At 37.0% G+C, this 14987-nt stretch overlaps 1 protein-coding gene across 1 annotated transcript in view; it reads left to right on the top strand.

The window, feature by feature from the left end:
• The window catches only part of EGLN1 (egl-9 family hypoxia inducible factor 1), a 72379-nt gene extending 57392 nt beyond the window's left edge, over positions 1–14987 (top strand). The window contains exons 2-5 of the mRNA XM_075532059.1: positions 736–855; positions 6252–6388; positions 9812–9879; positions 12693–14987. Coding sequence (XP_075388174.1) covers positions 736–855; positions 6252–6388; positions 9812–9879; positions 12693–12757 — 390 coding nt within the window. The 3' untranslated portion in view covers positions 12758–14987. The remainder of the gene's footprint in view (positions 1–735; positions 856–6251; positions 6389–9811; positions 9880–12692) is intronic.

Below are 14987 nucleotides of genomic sequence, written 5' to 3'. Positions count from 1 at the left end.
TATCTCAAGTTCCACAACATGAGGAACTATATTAAAGGGTCACAGCATTAGGAAGGTGGAGAACCACTGTATTATCAGCAGACTTCTTAACTACTGTGCCACCAGGGCACCTGGATCTTATTAAAATCTGAGTAAAAAAAGACTTTGTTTTTAATGTGAAGAGGGGTTAGTCATGTGCTAATTTTATTTTAACTTTTTAAAAATGATAATAAATGAGCTAATGCTTGGCAAAATCTTTTAAATTATATCTATGTACAATATTGCTAAAAAAGACGGAGTCAGACGGAGTGACTGGGACAGCTCATCTGTCAGATTCAACAGTGTGGGTATTCTAAGGTGTTCAAAGGTGAGTTCAAGGAGGACAGACACCTGTGGAGCTGAACAAAAATGCACCCCATCTTGATTATTAGTATGAATAAAGATTGCGATTCTTGTGATCCTTGAAGTTTTCTGCAGGAGCCATTGCCTTGTAGCAGCCAAACATTCATCGCAGTGCTACCATTGATTCTCTGATGTTGGCCAGTCCCTGTCGCTATGATGGAAGTAGGGTGTTCACCCACTCACCTCCATCACCACCTGTTGTTTGCATCAGTGTAGTCTCTTCATCTCTTAGATACAAATTTTAATTTTGTTAGAGAGGAAAATTCAAGTGTGAATTGGATTAGCTAAAATAAAATGTTTTATAAGTTGTCTTCCCTTTACATGGATTTTTTTTAATCATTATTATTATTACAGGCCATGGTTGCTTGTTATCCAGGCAATGGAACTGGTTATGTACGTCATGTTGATAATCCAAATGGAGATGGAAGATGTGTGACATGTATATATTATCTTAATAAAGACTGGGATGCCAAGGTATGCAACTTAATTGAGGTGGTGATTTTATTTCCCCTCAGGTTTGGGGCTGTATTTCTCACAAGTGTACAGGTACTTTTTTTCTGACACGTATTAAGATTCATACTCCTTATGTGTAAGATTGATCTTTGCACTTGAAATGGTTGAAAATGTCTTCCATAGATATGTCACAGTCTCAGATATTAAGAGGTAGATCTTTATAAAGTAAAAAAGTTAGCTCAAGAAAATGGATTCCTTTATTATTTGATATTGAAACATATACCGTATATACTCAAATATATAGGGTCGGCCCGAATATCAGCCAATGCACCTAATTTTTCCACAAAAACTGCATTAAAAATGTGCTGAAAAACTGAGCTTATACATGAGTATCTAAAATTTAACTTTTACAAAAAAATTACTCTTTATTAAAACATCTTTATAGCTTTTATTAAAGCACTTCTGAGAACTAGTTAGTTCACATTAGCTTTTGAGGAAAATTACATATGAACAAATTTTATGGATTATTTTTTATTTACTTCTATATTATATTCTTTGCATTATTGTAGAGATGTTATTTGACATGGGGCTGCTTATTTAAATATTGAAGGCAGTTGTTGAAAAAACTAGAAGTTAATCCTGACAAATACTGCATAATCAATTAGAATGTATAGTATCTATTTAAAGTCACTTGTTTTAAATGTTTCCTTAATATTAGCTTGAGTTTTACTTTAAATTATTATTTTGTTATTGTTGTTGACTTTAAATTATTTTAAAGGTATACTTATATATTGGAGTTTATATCAACTAGATATTTTTAAGAAATTTGTTTTTTATTGAAGTATAATGTTCAGATAAGAAAAATCAAGACAGTCTGCTACTCAGAAAATTTTGTAAAGTGAAAAACACCTTTGTGTGTACCCACACACAAACTTAATGCTGTCCGAAAAGGTGTTTTACACAAGATATGCTTACATCCTTCAGCAACTTTTCTCTACCATAATGACTTAAGAATTTCGTCTATTGTAGGCCAAGTTCAAAAAAGAGGTAAGTTTTACTGCTAAGTAGATTTAGAGACATTGGGTAAACAAACGAACAATTTTTCTGTTATAATTTTCAGAATTTCAAATAAAGAAGTAAATTTTGTAGTTCACGTTGACACCAAGGCACAAAGCAAATTAGTGTAACATCGGTTAAAACTTGAAAATTGGTATTTAAAAAGGTTTGGTGAATAGCTTGAGGGTTATATATATGTTTGATCACCTCTTAATTTATAGATTTTGTTATACTTTGTTCAGACCGATTTTTTTTTAATTGGAGCTGACCACGCTAGTGTTACCACCATCAAGGTTTTAAATTAGCACACGGAGAGAAAAAGTATATGCAGAACTGAAAACATCCATTGCAAGATTGTGCTTCCATGTGCTGGGGCTAGAGCAGCAATGGACATTACCCTTCTTAGAGCTTTGACTCTGTGAGAGGTGACTGACCAGTAGACTGGCAATTTCCGTGATTTATTAAAAGGTCAGCTACTTTCAGAGGTCAGGAAATATGTTTCCAAGGAAGGCTAGAAACTTCAACTATCCATTTCTTCTTACATGTGTTCAGCAACTCACCTGTGGTATTACCAATGACTGAAGTCAAAGGAATGAGGATTGGGGTCGGAGGAGGGGTAGACAACGCTGATAATGTTCTTACTAATAATCTAGTTTCCCAAACTCAGTTTCCCAAAGTGAGCAATACTTCCCCTGAGGGAATTAGAATGATCCAGGCGACTGCATAAGCAGATACCTATTCTTTTTCCTGGATTGTGGGCTATAGCACAAATTTTTTTAACTGCCAGGGTAGCACAGAGGAGTCCTTGTAGTGTATTAATTATGCGTTGGGCTGTGAACTGCAGCATCTGCAGTTTGAAACCACCAGCAGCTCCACAGGAGAAAGACTGGGCTTCTTACTCCCATAAGCCATTCCACTGTCGGAAACCCACAGTGAATCAGCATTAATTCAAGGCAGTGAGGACTTTTTATTTTTTTTAGGGAGCCCTAGGAAATTTTTTTAATCTAAAAAGGGAGCAGTGGGCCAAATAAATTAGGGAATCTATGCTTTAGATGCTTATGTGGAGATAACTCTGAGCAACACAAGAAACGAACTGACAGAGGTTTGCAAGAGCTCCGAGTAGCTTGCATTGAACGATACCTGAGAATAATCCTGACAGCAGTTTCCCCCACAAGAGATCTTCTATGCAGGCTCAGTTCTCGTGATGTTTTAATTAAGTATTAAAGTTCTTTTCAATTTTAAGAGCATTTTCCTGCTCAGGAGTTGAATTGGGTGAGTTTTTACAAAAAAATTTTTTTTTAGTTTTAACCCTCACCAGATTATCAATGCCCTCAAGAAAAAGTACAAATATGTCTATTATTTTCTACTCTAAACCTTATTCCTACCACAGTTCCACATACAGTAGATGCTTAGTCCATATTTCAATTACTAGATTAACCCATTTAAATCCAAAATAAGAATATTATATTTAACGGGACCGACAGTTCCTGGGTGCATGGGAGAGGAGGAGGTTGGGGGAAAGGTAGTGGTGTTAACAAATTCCAGGGACAAGGTAACAACAACTGATCAAAATCGGTGATGAGGAGGATGTAGGAGGCCTGGTATGGCGTGATCAAGGGTAATGTAACCAAGAGGAATTACTGAAACTCAAATAAAGACTGAGCATGATAGTGGGACAAGAGGAAAGTCCAAGGAAATAGAGGAAAGAGCTAGGCGGCAAAGGGCATTTATAGAGGTCTAAATAAAGGCATGTCCATATGCAAATATATTTGCATATATGTGCGTATATTTATAGGTTTAGTATTAAGGTAGCAGAAGTACATTGGACCTCCACTCAAGTACTCACTCAATGCAAGAATACTTTCTTCTATTAAATTGGCATCCTATGATGCTCACCTTCCTGATATAACCACTGAAGACAAAGTGGGTGAATAAGCAAATGAAGTGAAGAAAGCTGATGGTGCCCGGCTATAGAAAGAAATAGTGTCTGGGGTCTTAAAGGCTTGAAGATAAACAAGTGGCCATCTAGCTCAGAAGCAACAAAGCCCACATGGAAGAACACACCAACCTGTGTGATCGCGTGGTCCCAAAGTGATCAGTTATCAGGCATCAAAGAACAAAAAATGATATCATTGGCTGCACACCTCCATGATACAATCGCCGAAGACAAACGGGTGCATAAGCAAATGTGGCGAAGAAAGCTGATGGTGCCCGGCTATCGAAAGAGATAGTGTCTGGGGTCTTAAAAGCTTGAAGGTGAACAAGCGGCCATCTAGCTCAGAAGCAACAAAGCCCACATGGCAGAAGCACATTAGTGTGTGTGATCACAAGGTGCTGAAGGGATCAGCTAACAGGCATCAAAGAACAAAATATATCATTGTGTGCTCACCTCCATGATATGATCGCTGAGGACAAATGGGTGCATAAGCAAATGGGGCGAAGAAAGCTGATGGTGCCCGGCTATCAAAAGATATAGCGTCTGGGGTCTTACAGGTTTAAAAGTAAACAAGCAGCCATGTAGCTCAGAAGCAACAAAGCCCACACGAAAGAAGCACACCAGACTGTGCAATCATGAAGTGTCAAAGTGATCAGGTATCAGACATCGTCAGAACAAAAATATCTTACCATAGTGAATGAGGTGGGGAGTGTGGAGACCCAAAGCCCATTTGTAGGCCACTGGACATCCCCTTACAGAAGGATCTTGGGGAGGAGATGAGACAGTCAGGGTGTGATGTAGCAATGATGAAAAATGCAACTTTCCTCTAGTTCCTAAATGCTTCCTCTCCCCACCACCCCCACTGTCATGATCCCAATTATACCTTACAAATCTGTCTAGACCAGAGGATGTACACTGGTACAGATAGGAACTGGGAACGCAGGGAATCCAGGGCGCATGATCCCTTCAGAACCAGTGGTGTGAGTGGCGATACTGCGAGGGTAGAGGGAGGGTGGGTTGGAAAGGGGGAACCGATTACAAGGATCTACATGTAACCTCCTCCCTGGGGGATGGACAACAGAAAAGTGGGTGAAGGGAGATGTCAGATAGGGCAAGTTATGACAAAATAATAATTTATAAATTATCAAGGGTTCATGAGGGAGAGGAGAGCAGGGAGGGAGGAGAAAAATGAGCTGATGCCAGGGGCTTAGGTGGAGAGCAAATGTTTTGAGAATGATGAGGGCAATGAATGTACAAATGTACTTTACACAGTTGATGTATGTATGGATTGTGGTAAGAGTTGTAGAACCTCTAATAAAATGATTAGAAAGAGAGAGAGAAGAGCTCATGAAAACAGAATCCAAGGACAGAAATGAAAGTAGCGAGACCAGGAGGGTAGTGGGAAGATTAGGAGAGGAAGAAGGAACCAATTGCACTGATCGACACATAACCATGCACACACCCCTCCAATGACAGAAACCACGGGGGAAGGGAGACAGCAGTCAGTGGAAGATATGAAAATAGTAATTTATAATTTATCAAGGGGTCACGAAGGGGGGAGGAGGGAAAAAAGGAGCTGATACCAAGGGCTCAATAGAAAGTAAATGTCTAGAAAAGAATGATGGCAACATATATACAAATATGCTTGATACAATTGATGTATGGAGTTTTATAAGAGCTCTAAGAGCCCCTAATAAAATGATTTTAAATAATAATAAAAACATTATATTTACATAAATAATAGTAATCCTTTATGGATGAAGTTTTATTAGTAAGAAATCATTAATGTATCAGGCAATTTCTGAAAATGGAAATCTAATTTCTAATGACCATGGTGATGATGATAATTGAGACAATCTTTACTGATATGTTGCATTAACTTTATGACATGTCTCTTGACCTTTAAATTATAATAAACATGAGTATATATTAACCATTTGTATAATTTTGTCAACATGATTTGAAACAAAGATTTTTATTTTTTTTTATGGCTCGAAGTCCTTATTGATAGCAATGGGGAGACAAAGGGGTATGACAGCTCCCGCTTCTGAGGCTGCATCCAGACCGAAGCCGCAGCCTCGGAAACGAAACACTGATTGTAAGAGTACAGAAAGCACATCATTAGCATATGTTATTTATAAAATGTTTGCTAGTTTTTAAAACTTTTTTGCAGTATTTCAGAACTTTTGAATTCAGATAATATTCGTGTGTCATCAATATTTATCAACATAAATTAATTTTTTCTTTTATCAGTGAATTTACATAGAATTCAAACAAGCCTTCATTCTTGTTGATTGACTTGAAATTGTGGATAATCAAATTCACAAAATCCATTCATTGGAATGGTCATTTTTTTCCTTTCCAAGTAGGATTTTGTAGCTTTCTTGGTTACTACTTATATTTACATTTTTGGCTTTTGTCCTAGGTAAGTGGAGGTATACTTCGAATTTTTCCAGAAGGCAAAGCCCAGTTTGCTGATATTGAACCCAAATTTGATAGACTGCTGTTTTTCTGGTCTGACCGTCGCAACCCTCATGAAGTACAGCCGGCATATGCTACAAGGTAGTTTTTTATATCATATTTCATAGTTATAACTATGTTAAATAAATTTATGATTTACTTACATTTTGTATTAACTGTTTGTGGTGTTTCTTTGCCTGACCCTCCTCGTTGGCGTAAGACTGTATAGTCTTCCTATTTTTCTAGCTCTGTCTCTTCATTTGTGCTATCTGTCCTTTTATTTTACATGGAAATAGAAAGATTACATAGAAGAGATAAAAGAGTACCTTTTAAAAAGGGGTAAGTAGAAAAATAAGAGAAAACAAATAGAAGAAAATAAAGAAAAATTTACCATGTAAGGGAGTTAACAATCCTTTAGCATTAATAATAACAATAAGTACCTATTTCATACTCTTTTTTTCTACAAAGCTTAGAATTGTTAACTTACTAACATACAATTTTGTTTAATGTATTTTTTCACATTTACAATGACTCAATTCAAATATTGACTTGCAACGATAGATCTTCCATATATTGTTATGAAAATAAATATGCACAAAATACTACTTTAAAAATATTTCTGCCACCGGGCTTGCTTGCTGCTTGATCTTACGAAGAGAACCCTGAAGATATGAGCACTATAGCAGTGTGGTGAAGAAACTCGATGGTGTTAGCTATCTGAAAGAATAGTGGCTGGGGTCTTAGAGGATTGCTTTCAAACAAGTAGCATTTAAGTGAGGCATCAACTAAGTCCACATGGAAGAAACACAGCAGCCTGTGTGATCCAAGGATTGTCAATAATGTTCCCAAATCTGAAGGCGGGAATAGCATCAGAGCTTACATTATGTACCACCTGGCTTGTGAAAGGTTATAGATGAGAGTGGAATCCTGAAAGCCATCTGCAGGGGCAGCCTCCAGTGAATCCCTTCTGATCGTAGTTGAGGGATAAGAATAGCCATGTTATCCGACAGAGAGCATTGTAACGTCGATGATAGCAGACATTGTTGGGTTAAAATGTAAGATCTTATCATTTGACCTCTTTTAGGATCCATTTAAATTTGTTCTAGTTTTTAATATTTTCTGCTTTCTTGACGATTGAAGTTTTTAATCTGTTTTTTACTTTGTTATTCTTGATAGCTTTTGTTTGTTTAAGTGTATTTCTGTATATAAAATCCAGGATAGGTAAAAACTCTACAGAGACAGTAACTGGATTCAGGGGAGGTTGAGAGGAAATGGGGAGTCAAGAATGAAGAAAATATTCGAAAACTGATTGTGGTGATGATAGTACAAATTTCTTGATGTAATTGAACTATTGAATTGTGTGATATGTGAATTATATGCCAATAAAACTGTTGGAATTAAAAAAAGTTTTTCATTGAAAAAAGTGATTTCTGTCATCTAAAGGACTTAGAATGTTAGGTAAGTGAACTCCTGGCATTCACATTTAGGAACTGCATTGAGGTGTGGGCTTGTTGAGAGGAGAACTTTCCTTTAAATATGAGCGGGTTTCAAAAAGTTGTTAGAAAATGGAATTGAAAGATAATGGAGGTTTACCATGAACCTTTTGAATGACCTACAGCTACTGGAAGAAGAGCTGACTTTGATAATGATGTTAGAGATAGAAGCCTCTCTTTGGTGTTTTCCTAAAGGCTTTGTTGTTATTTCTGAGGCAAGTTGGCCTTGCGTTCTAACTCACTGACTCACATACCAAGCAGCATGTGGCAAGAGCATGTAAAGTCATGGTGGCGACCAGGGAGGTTCTTGTTATCTGTGAAGATTGTCTCCTCTCAATGGCTCCTCTCTCTTTCAGCATCTCACTATCCTCTATGTCTTTGCTACTTCTTTAAAACCTTTCCTGACCTAGAAGATGCTTTATAGAGCTTCTTTCTTAATGAAATCTTGAGTGCGGTGTGGTTGCATTTTTTTGGGTGAAAAAACAATGAACATTTTGGGGTAATAAATAAATACCAGTAGACTGTGAGGGCTAAGGGTTGTTGAGGTTGCTAAGAGGGGAAAAGGCACTATTAAATTGGAGGAGCCAGAAAAGTATTGCAGTGAAGAAAGGCCTTCAGCTGGACCTGCAAGTAGGAGCAAGGGGTCTAATAATGTTCATCAACCCTCTGAGAAAAGAGCAAGATTATTCAAGTCTAATGCAGAGATTGGTGTGAGGAGAAGGATTATTGAAATAGATCAATGAGAGATAGAAAGAAGGAAAGATAGAAGTTAAAAAATATAAAGATTTGGGCTGCAGAAGGAAGTTGGTACAAAATTTAAACTCTGATCACTGAGTAACTAATGGTTTGGGAAAAAGAGTGATGGAATCGATATGTGTATCTCCTTTTTCATTACCAAAGCCACCCACAAAACTAGAGGCTACTTGGTAAGAAGATGGTGGCACACTGGAAAGAACAGTTTGGACGTCAAGAGGCCTGAACTTGGATCTGTGCATTGCCACTCACCAGCGAGTTATCTATGGACCCCTGTTTCCCCAAACTCTACTTTTGTTTTCTAGCCTATACCAGTTTCTTCAGTGTTACTTTCGTCACCCTAACAGGTGGCCAGAATGTGCAAAATGCTTTTATTAATTACTGTGTTTTCAAAAGGAATTAGTGATTTCTCGCTTGCAGGAGCCCTGGTAGCATAGTGTTTACACATTGGTCTACGGACAGCAAGTTTAGCAGTTTAAAACCACCAGTCGCTTCATGGGGAAAAATGCTTTCTACTCCTTTAAGGGCAGTTCTACCTATTCTATATGGTCGCTATAAGTAGGGGTTGGAATTGACTCTTAACGGCAGTGAATTTAAGTTTGTTGTTTTTCTTAAGCATGCTTTCACTCCTTATAGTATATGTACATTTTCCCCATTATTGCCACCAACAGCTATAACTAAGTGCTTTTTAACATTTTCATAAACTGGAGATGCCTTATTTATTTGTAGAATGAAGTATTTCAAATAAATATTTTCAGACAAATGAAGTGTAGCTAAACTTTCAATCTCAAAGCACAGTGTAATTTTTTGGTACACATCCTTTAAGAAAAAAAAGTCATAACATAATTTAACTGTTGATGACTCAAGTGTGCAATTGTAAACATCCACCATGGTTCTTTGCTGTAACGTACCCATTTCCTCAGAGACTCTCAAGACTTCTTGCCCTTTCTTCACGCATCGGCTCCCGGCTGATAGGTCCAAGTCCTTTGATCTGTTTTGCTCATCTTCTTCCTTTAGTACATGTTGGTTTTTGCAGTAGTCATAATTACTTTGTTATTGATCTGCTGTGCATTATAAAAAAGATAGTCAAGTGGGTTGAAATAGGTATTCACAAAGTCATAAAAACTCATCTTTGCAACATATTATTGTATTCATTTATCCTTTGATATAATTTTAATTTGGGCTAATTTTGGCTTTGCCATTTTTAATATGCAATTGCAACAGTACAGCACCCCTTACCCCCAGTGTGATTCTTACCCTGTTCTGAACTTTCTTTTAGGTACGCAATAACTGTTTGGTATTTTGATGCAGATGAGAGAGCACGAGCTAAAGTAAAATATCTAACAGGTAATCATCATTTTGGGTCAAGGTATATTGGGAGGAAAAATACCTTACTAACGTGGTGCTGTCAGTGTACTCAAGCATGGTCTTTATTAATGCTATGAAGGAGGATTACTTGTTTTTGTTTAGATTCTTAATTCATCTACTCAAAAGTAGACCTCTTTTAGGTCATCTCCATTTAATCTATAAAATAATCCGAAAGTTAGCAAAGTTTGAGACAAAGAAATGTAAATAAATTATTCTAATACAAATTGAGTTTTTCTGTGACTATTCTTTTTAGCCACAGGGCTGCTTAATTCTTGGTAATGCCCATCAGACTTTCTCATGTTCTCTCCTTCAAAGGAAATTAATCTTTTTTGTTGTTGTTCTAAAAAAAAGCTTATATACTTGAAATGTAGTGTGTCAAGGCTTCCATGTTGCATACAGATATGAAAGAAATGGATACAAAGTAGATTACTGAGCTACTGAAATCAATCAGGCATGTAGATCCAATTCTAGGTCTACTGGATCCTTTACTATATCAGTACTCCCTTCCTGCAAGTTATATGGTGCTTCTCCAGGGAGTTTCTGTTTTCCATCTGGTAGAGCACATAACCTGTCTTGCCTTTAACCCTACATTATGTCTCCAAAAGTCTGCTTAATTTTCTCATTGGTTAACTACCATATATACTCGAATATAAGCCGACCCGAGTATAAGCCAAGGTACCTAATTATTACCTGGGAAACCAAAAAAACTGACTGACTCGAGTATAAGCCTAGGGTGGAAAATGCAGAAGCTTTGGTGAGTTTTCAATAATCAAAACAAAATTACTAAAAATTGAGACATCAGTGGGGTAATGTATTTAAATGTTTATTTTAAATAAAAACATAAATAAAAGGACAACAAGTCATTAACATTAGTAAACCAGCACAGGAAGTGGAAAATAGGTTCAACAAAAACAATACGGTATCAACAATGATACCTTAAGAATATATTCCCTGAGCTCAAACAGCAACCAAGCTAAAATGTAAAGAGTTAAAATCCTTCAAAACCGGATTCATCATCATCATCATCGGATCCCAATGCAGAGCTTCAGCTGGTGTGAGGTCATCATAGACGCTGTCCTCACTGAGATCGCCGTCATCACCATCAGTGCTGTCATTTTCATACAAAGCGCAGTCTTCACTGCCATCCATAGCATTACTAATACTACATTTCTGGAAGGCACATCGCACCATGTCTTCTGGAATGTCTTCCCATGCATCTCAAACCCACTTTGCTATTAACTCTATGTCAGGCTTCATGAGATTTACTCCTTTTGTTAGTCGGGCTTGACCAGATGACATCCATTCATGCCACATCCTTCGCACACGGTCTTTAAAAGGCTTATTCAAAGATACACATCATAGGACGGCTCTGATTGGTTAGATGTGAGTACACAAACATTCAAAGCCCTGCAGTGTCAGCGGGCTTTGAATGAACAGTGGAGAAAGGGCAATCACCCATGAGATAATGGGCACTCATCCTGTTACCTCAGGAGGGTGGGGGCAGCGAGATGTTACACCTCCCTGGGGTACCACTGACCTGTGTATAAGCGAAACCCCAGTGTTTCAGCACATTTTTTATATATGAGTATATACAGTAGTTGTATTTCCACAAGCTATTGAGACTCCTACATCAACCTTTTATAAAATATGAATGTTAGGTATTTGTTATTTCTTTGTTTCAGGGATGTACTTTAGTGTTTCATAGTAATCCAAATTTATCTTAAAATAAAAATGACAATAATTTCCCATTGTAAACCCCATTGCCATCAGGTTGATTCCTGCTCTTAGTGGCCTTGTAGGACAGAGTAGAAATGTCCCGTAGGCTTTCGGAAGCTATAAATCTTTACAGAAACAGAAAGCCTCATCTTTTCCCCCCGCAGAACGGCTGTGGGTTCAAATCACATGTCCTCTGTTTGTCAGCCAAGGGCAGTGATACCTCAGTTGTCAAATGGCTCCAAGTGTAAACTTTGTACCACTCGAATAGCAAAGTTCGAAAAATAATCTGTGTTCATAACTTTGCTAGATAGTCCAATCAGAAATCCTACGTGAGAAATGTGACCACCGAGAGCGAGTCACGTTCCCATCTGGCCGGCCACTCAAGGGTGCCGCCTCAGTGCCAGCGCCGCTCTGGCTCCGACAGTAACACAGTGCTGCTTGTTACTGAGCGAGAGCGGCGCCACTGTCCTCTTTTTGGCACTGTATTTGCATAAAATGTCATAATCGTAGCTCCAAAGAAAGTTAGTGATCCCAGCAGCAAAGCCAGCAGAAAATCACCAAAAAAGTTAAAGAAATTAATGCAAAATTTGAATTGGGTCATCGCTTGTCTGACTTGGTGGGTGAATACACATGGAAAAAATGTGATTAACTCAATGGCTATAGGGTATCTGGAACAGATATGTGAGAGGGTTAAAAGCCTCTGTAGTGATTTAAAGTCCTGGAAAAATGGATTTGTAAGTATAATTTTGGGGCCTCAGGACCAGTTATTTGGTTGTCCATTATACTTTCTGGAGTGCGCACCCAATTGGGTACAAATTGCGCTTGACGGCGAGGGCTCCTTTACTTTCTGTGTAGAGATGGTTTTTAACGCTGACCATTGACTGATGTAAAGGAACTCTTTGTTTCTAATAGAGCGCTGAGGGTAGGAAGTAGCAGTTAGAAGTGCAAGCGCGGTTGCTTTCATAGGACTATTTGCAGAGTTGCTATACTGCCCGTGGTGTTAGGAAGTAGCAGCAAAGCTCAGCTGAAGTTCTTTGGTGCTTAATGAATGAATTGTTTTTTGTTTTCCCCTGCAGGTGAAAAAGGTGTAAGGGTTGAACTCAATAAACCTTCTGATTCAATCAGTAAATACGTTTTATAGAGCCTTTGATCCAGCAATACCCCACTTCACCTACAATAATTGTTGATGCTATTTGTTAACTTGTGAATACAAATAAATGGATTAAAGAAAAACAGAAAACCGGTTGGCATTTTAATATGGAAAAAGAAACAACTTTCATTTGTGTTGCATCAAAGGAAGACTGTGACCGCCGTGGCTGTGTACTGCACAACCGACTCCAGATCGGATTGCTTGTGGAAAGAGTAAAAGCTACCAACTGAAAATGACGCTTTCATCTGGACACGAGAAAGTGCCCTATGTCGAAGTTTTTCCACTCTTATATTTTGCCAGATCTGACATATAGCTGAATTAATTTCATCTCTTCCTTTTTTACATAGTCAAGTTTAAATTTTGGGTAATTTTTGTATGATCAGGTACAATTTATCAAAAAGCAATTGGAAAAAATTACAGTATTATTTCCCAAAATAGCGTTGATCTATTTTTGTAAACTTCATATTAAAATTTGCCCTAATATACTTCTTATAATGATTGTTGCCAGTGACTTGTTTTCTTTATAGGTAAACTAAGAAAAGGAGCACTCTACCAACTGCAGACGCAGATTGTTCTGTAGTCTTCCCTTAATGTGGGCACTCCAGGGTTGCTTTTTTTTTTGGGGGGGGGGGCATTGTTACAATGAAACATAATGGTAAAGAGCAACATTTACTACCAATAACATTTAGATTGTGTTTTAAAAAATCATATAGAGATTATTTTAAGTTAAATATTAAAAAAAATTTTAAGTGACTGGCATTAAATTAACTTGGTTATTAGTCTTAGAGTCAAGTTCCTAAGAATAAAGGGCTTTCTTATACTTTCAGGTATATCCTATAGATGTAGGGGCTAATGTCCTTTTTTTCTAAATAAAACTTAACCCCTTTGCTTCCCTCCAAGTTGCTTTTTCTTCCAAATTTGCTATTGTTTTCTTTCTTAATAAGATGACCCATCTGATGTACTAATCACAGCCCTGTTTCTATTGAGGAAGAGGAGATTACGTGCATTGAAACTGAAGTGTGTTCTATAGACTTGATGTTTAACTGACTCCTCAGACTACTCTTGAGGCATTCTCCTTGTGTGAATGCTGGCCTTTCATCAGCATCAAAAGATGTACATTTAGTTTATTAAAAAAAAAATCAAAAAGAAATACCAGGTAATTTTATCTTTGTCTATTATGGGTTTTCTTTTATACTTTTCATAAGAGGGAATATTACAAAATCTCTAGCATTCCCAGATTCCTGTTTTGAAATTGGATTGGTTGTTTTTTATTTCAATTTCCTAAGCTCATTAGCAAAGCCAAATTGTTCATATTTACCAAAATATGATACCATACTTTACATGAATTATGTATATAAGACCTTACATGAGTTTTCTATTTCTGTCCTTGATCATTTTTGCCAAAAATAATGTGAATGTACAGATATATTTCTGTATATTTCAATTTATGACAGTTTTAGCACCTATATAGTTTGTAATCAGTTAAAAGAACTTTTCTATGGAAAGCTCAGTAATTTTTATTAAAAGATGACTCTTGTTCATGTAAAACATGAAAAAAAAATTTCGTGAAACTGATTGGGTAGACTTAGGATAGGATGAAATTGTCAGTATTATGATCCCACTTTATTATATGAACTTTCAGGAGAAAATTATAGTCAACTGTGGTTTTCCTTGCCTGCATTCAGTGTGTTCCACTCCTTCTCCTTTGCTCCAGAGAATAACATTTAACCATTTCCAAAGCAAGTGCCTCTTTACAGCCTGGTCCCAGAAGAGTAAGTTGCTTTTGCATCTGGTCAACAAAGTGCAGTGCATGGCCTTAGGCCACAACTTGAAGTGCTGCCATTGTTAGATTTAGGAGAAATTGCATTATGTTGATAGCAGGTTTGTTTGATCTTAAAGTTGAACAGCAACAGCCTTTTAATTTGGGAGTCCCCGTGTCTTTCAGATGTGTACTTCTGCAGTAGTGCATGTTATCAGAGTCTACTGTCTGTGGGTTATGCTTGCCAGACAGATCTAAAATTGTGTACTTTAACATTTTTTAATTTTTAAAAGTAAATTTTAAAAAATTTTAAATATATAATTTTTTAGAAATCATTATGAATAGGTCATAAAATAAGGGTAGACATTTCTCTAATATCCATGGAAAACATTAATTTCATGTTAGTGTGACTGTTACCTTGTCCCAAGGCAGGGCTCTATTTAAATAAAAATTTAAACTTTT

Source organism: Tenrec ecaudatus, chromosome 1 (assembly GCF_050624435.1).
Source record: "Tenrec ecaudatus isolate mTenEca1 chromosome 1, mTenEca1.hap1, whole genome shotgun sequence".
Taxonomy (NCBI): domain Eukaryota; kingdom Metazoa; phylum Chordata; class Mammalia; order Afrosoricida; family Tenrecidae; genus Tenrec; species Tenrec ecaudatus.
The sequence above is the reverse complement of the archived record's forward strand: the minus strand, read 5'-3'. Positions and strand labels throughout refer to the sequence as shown.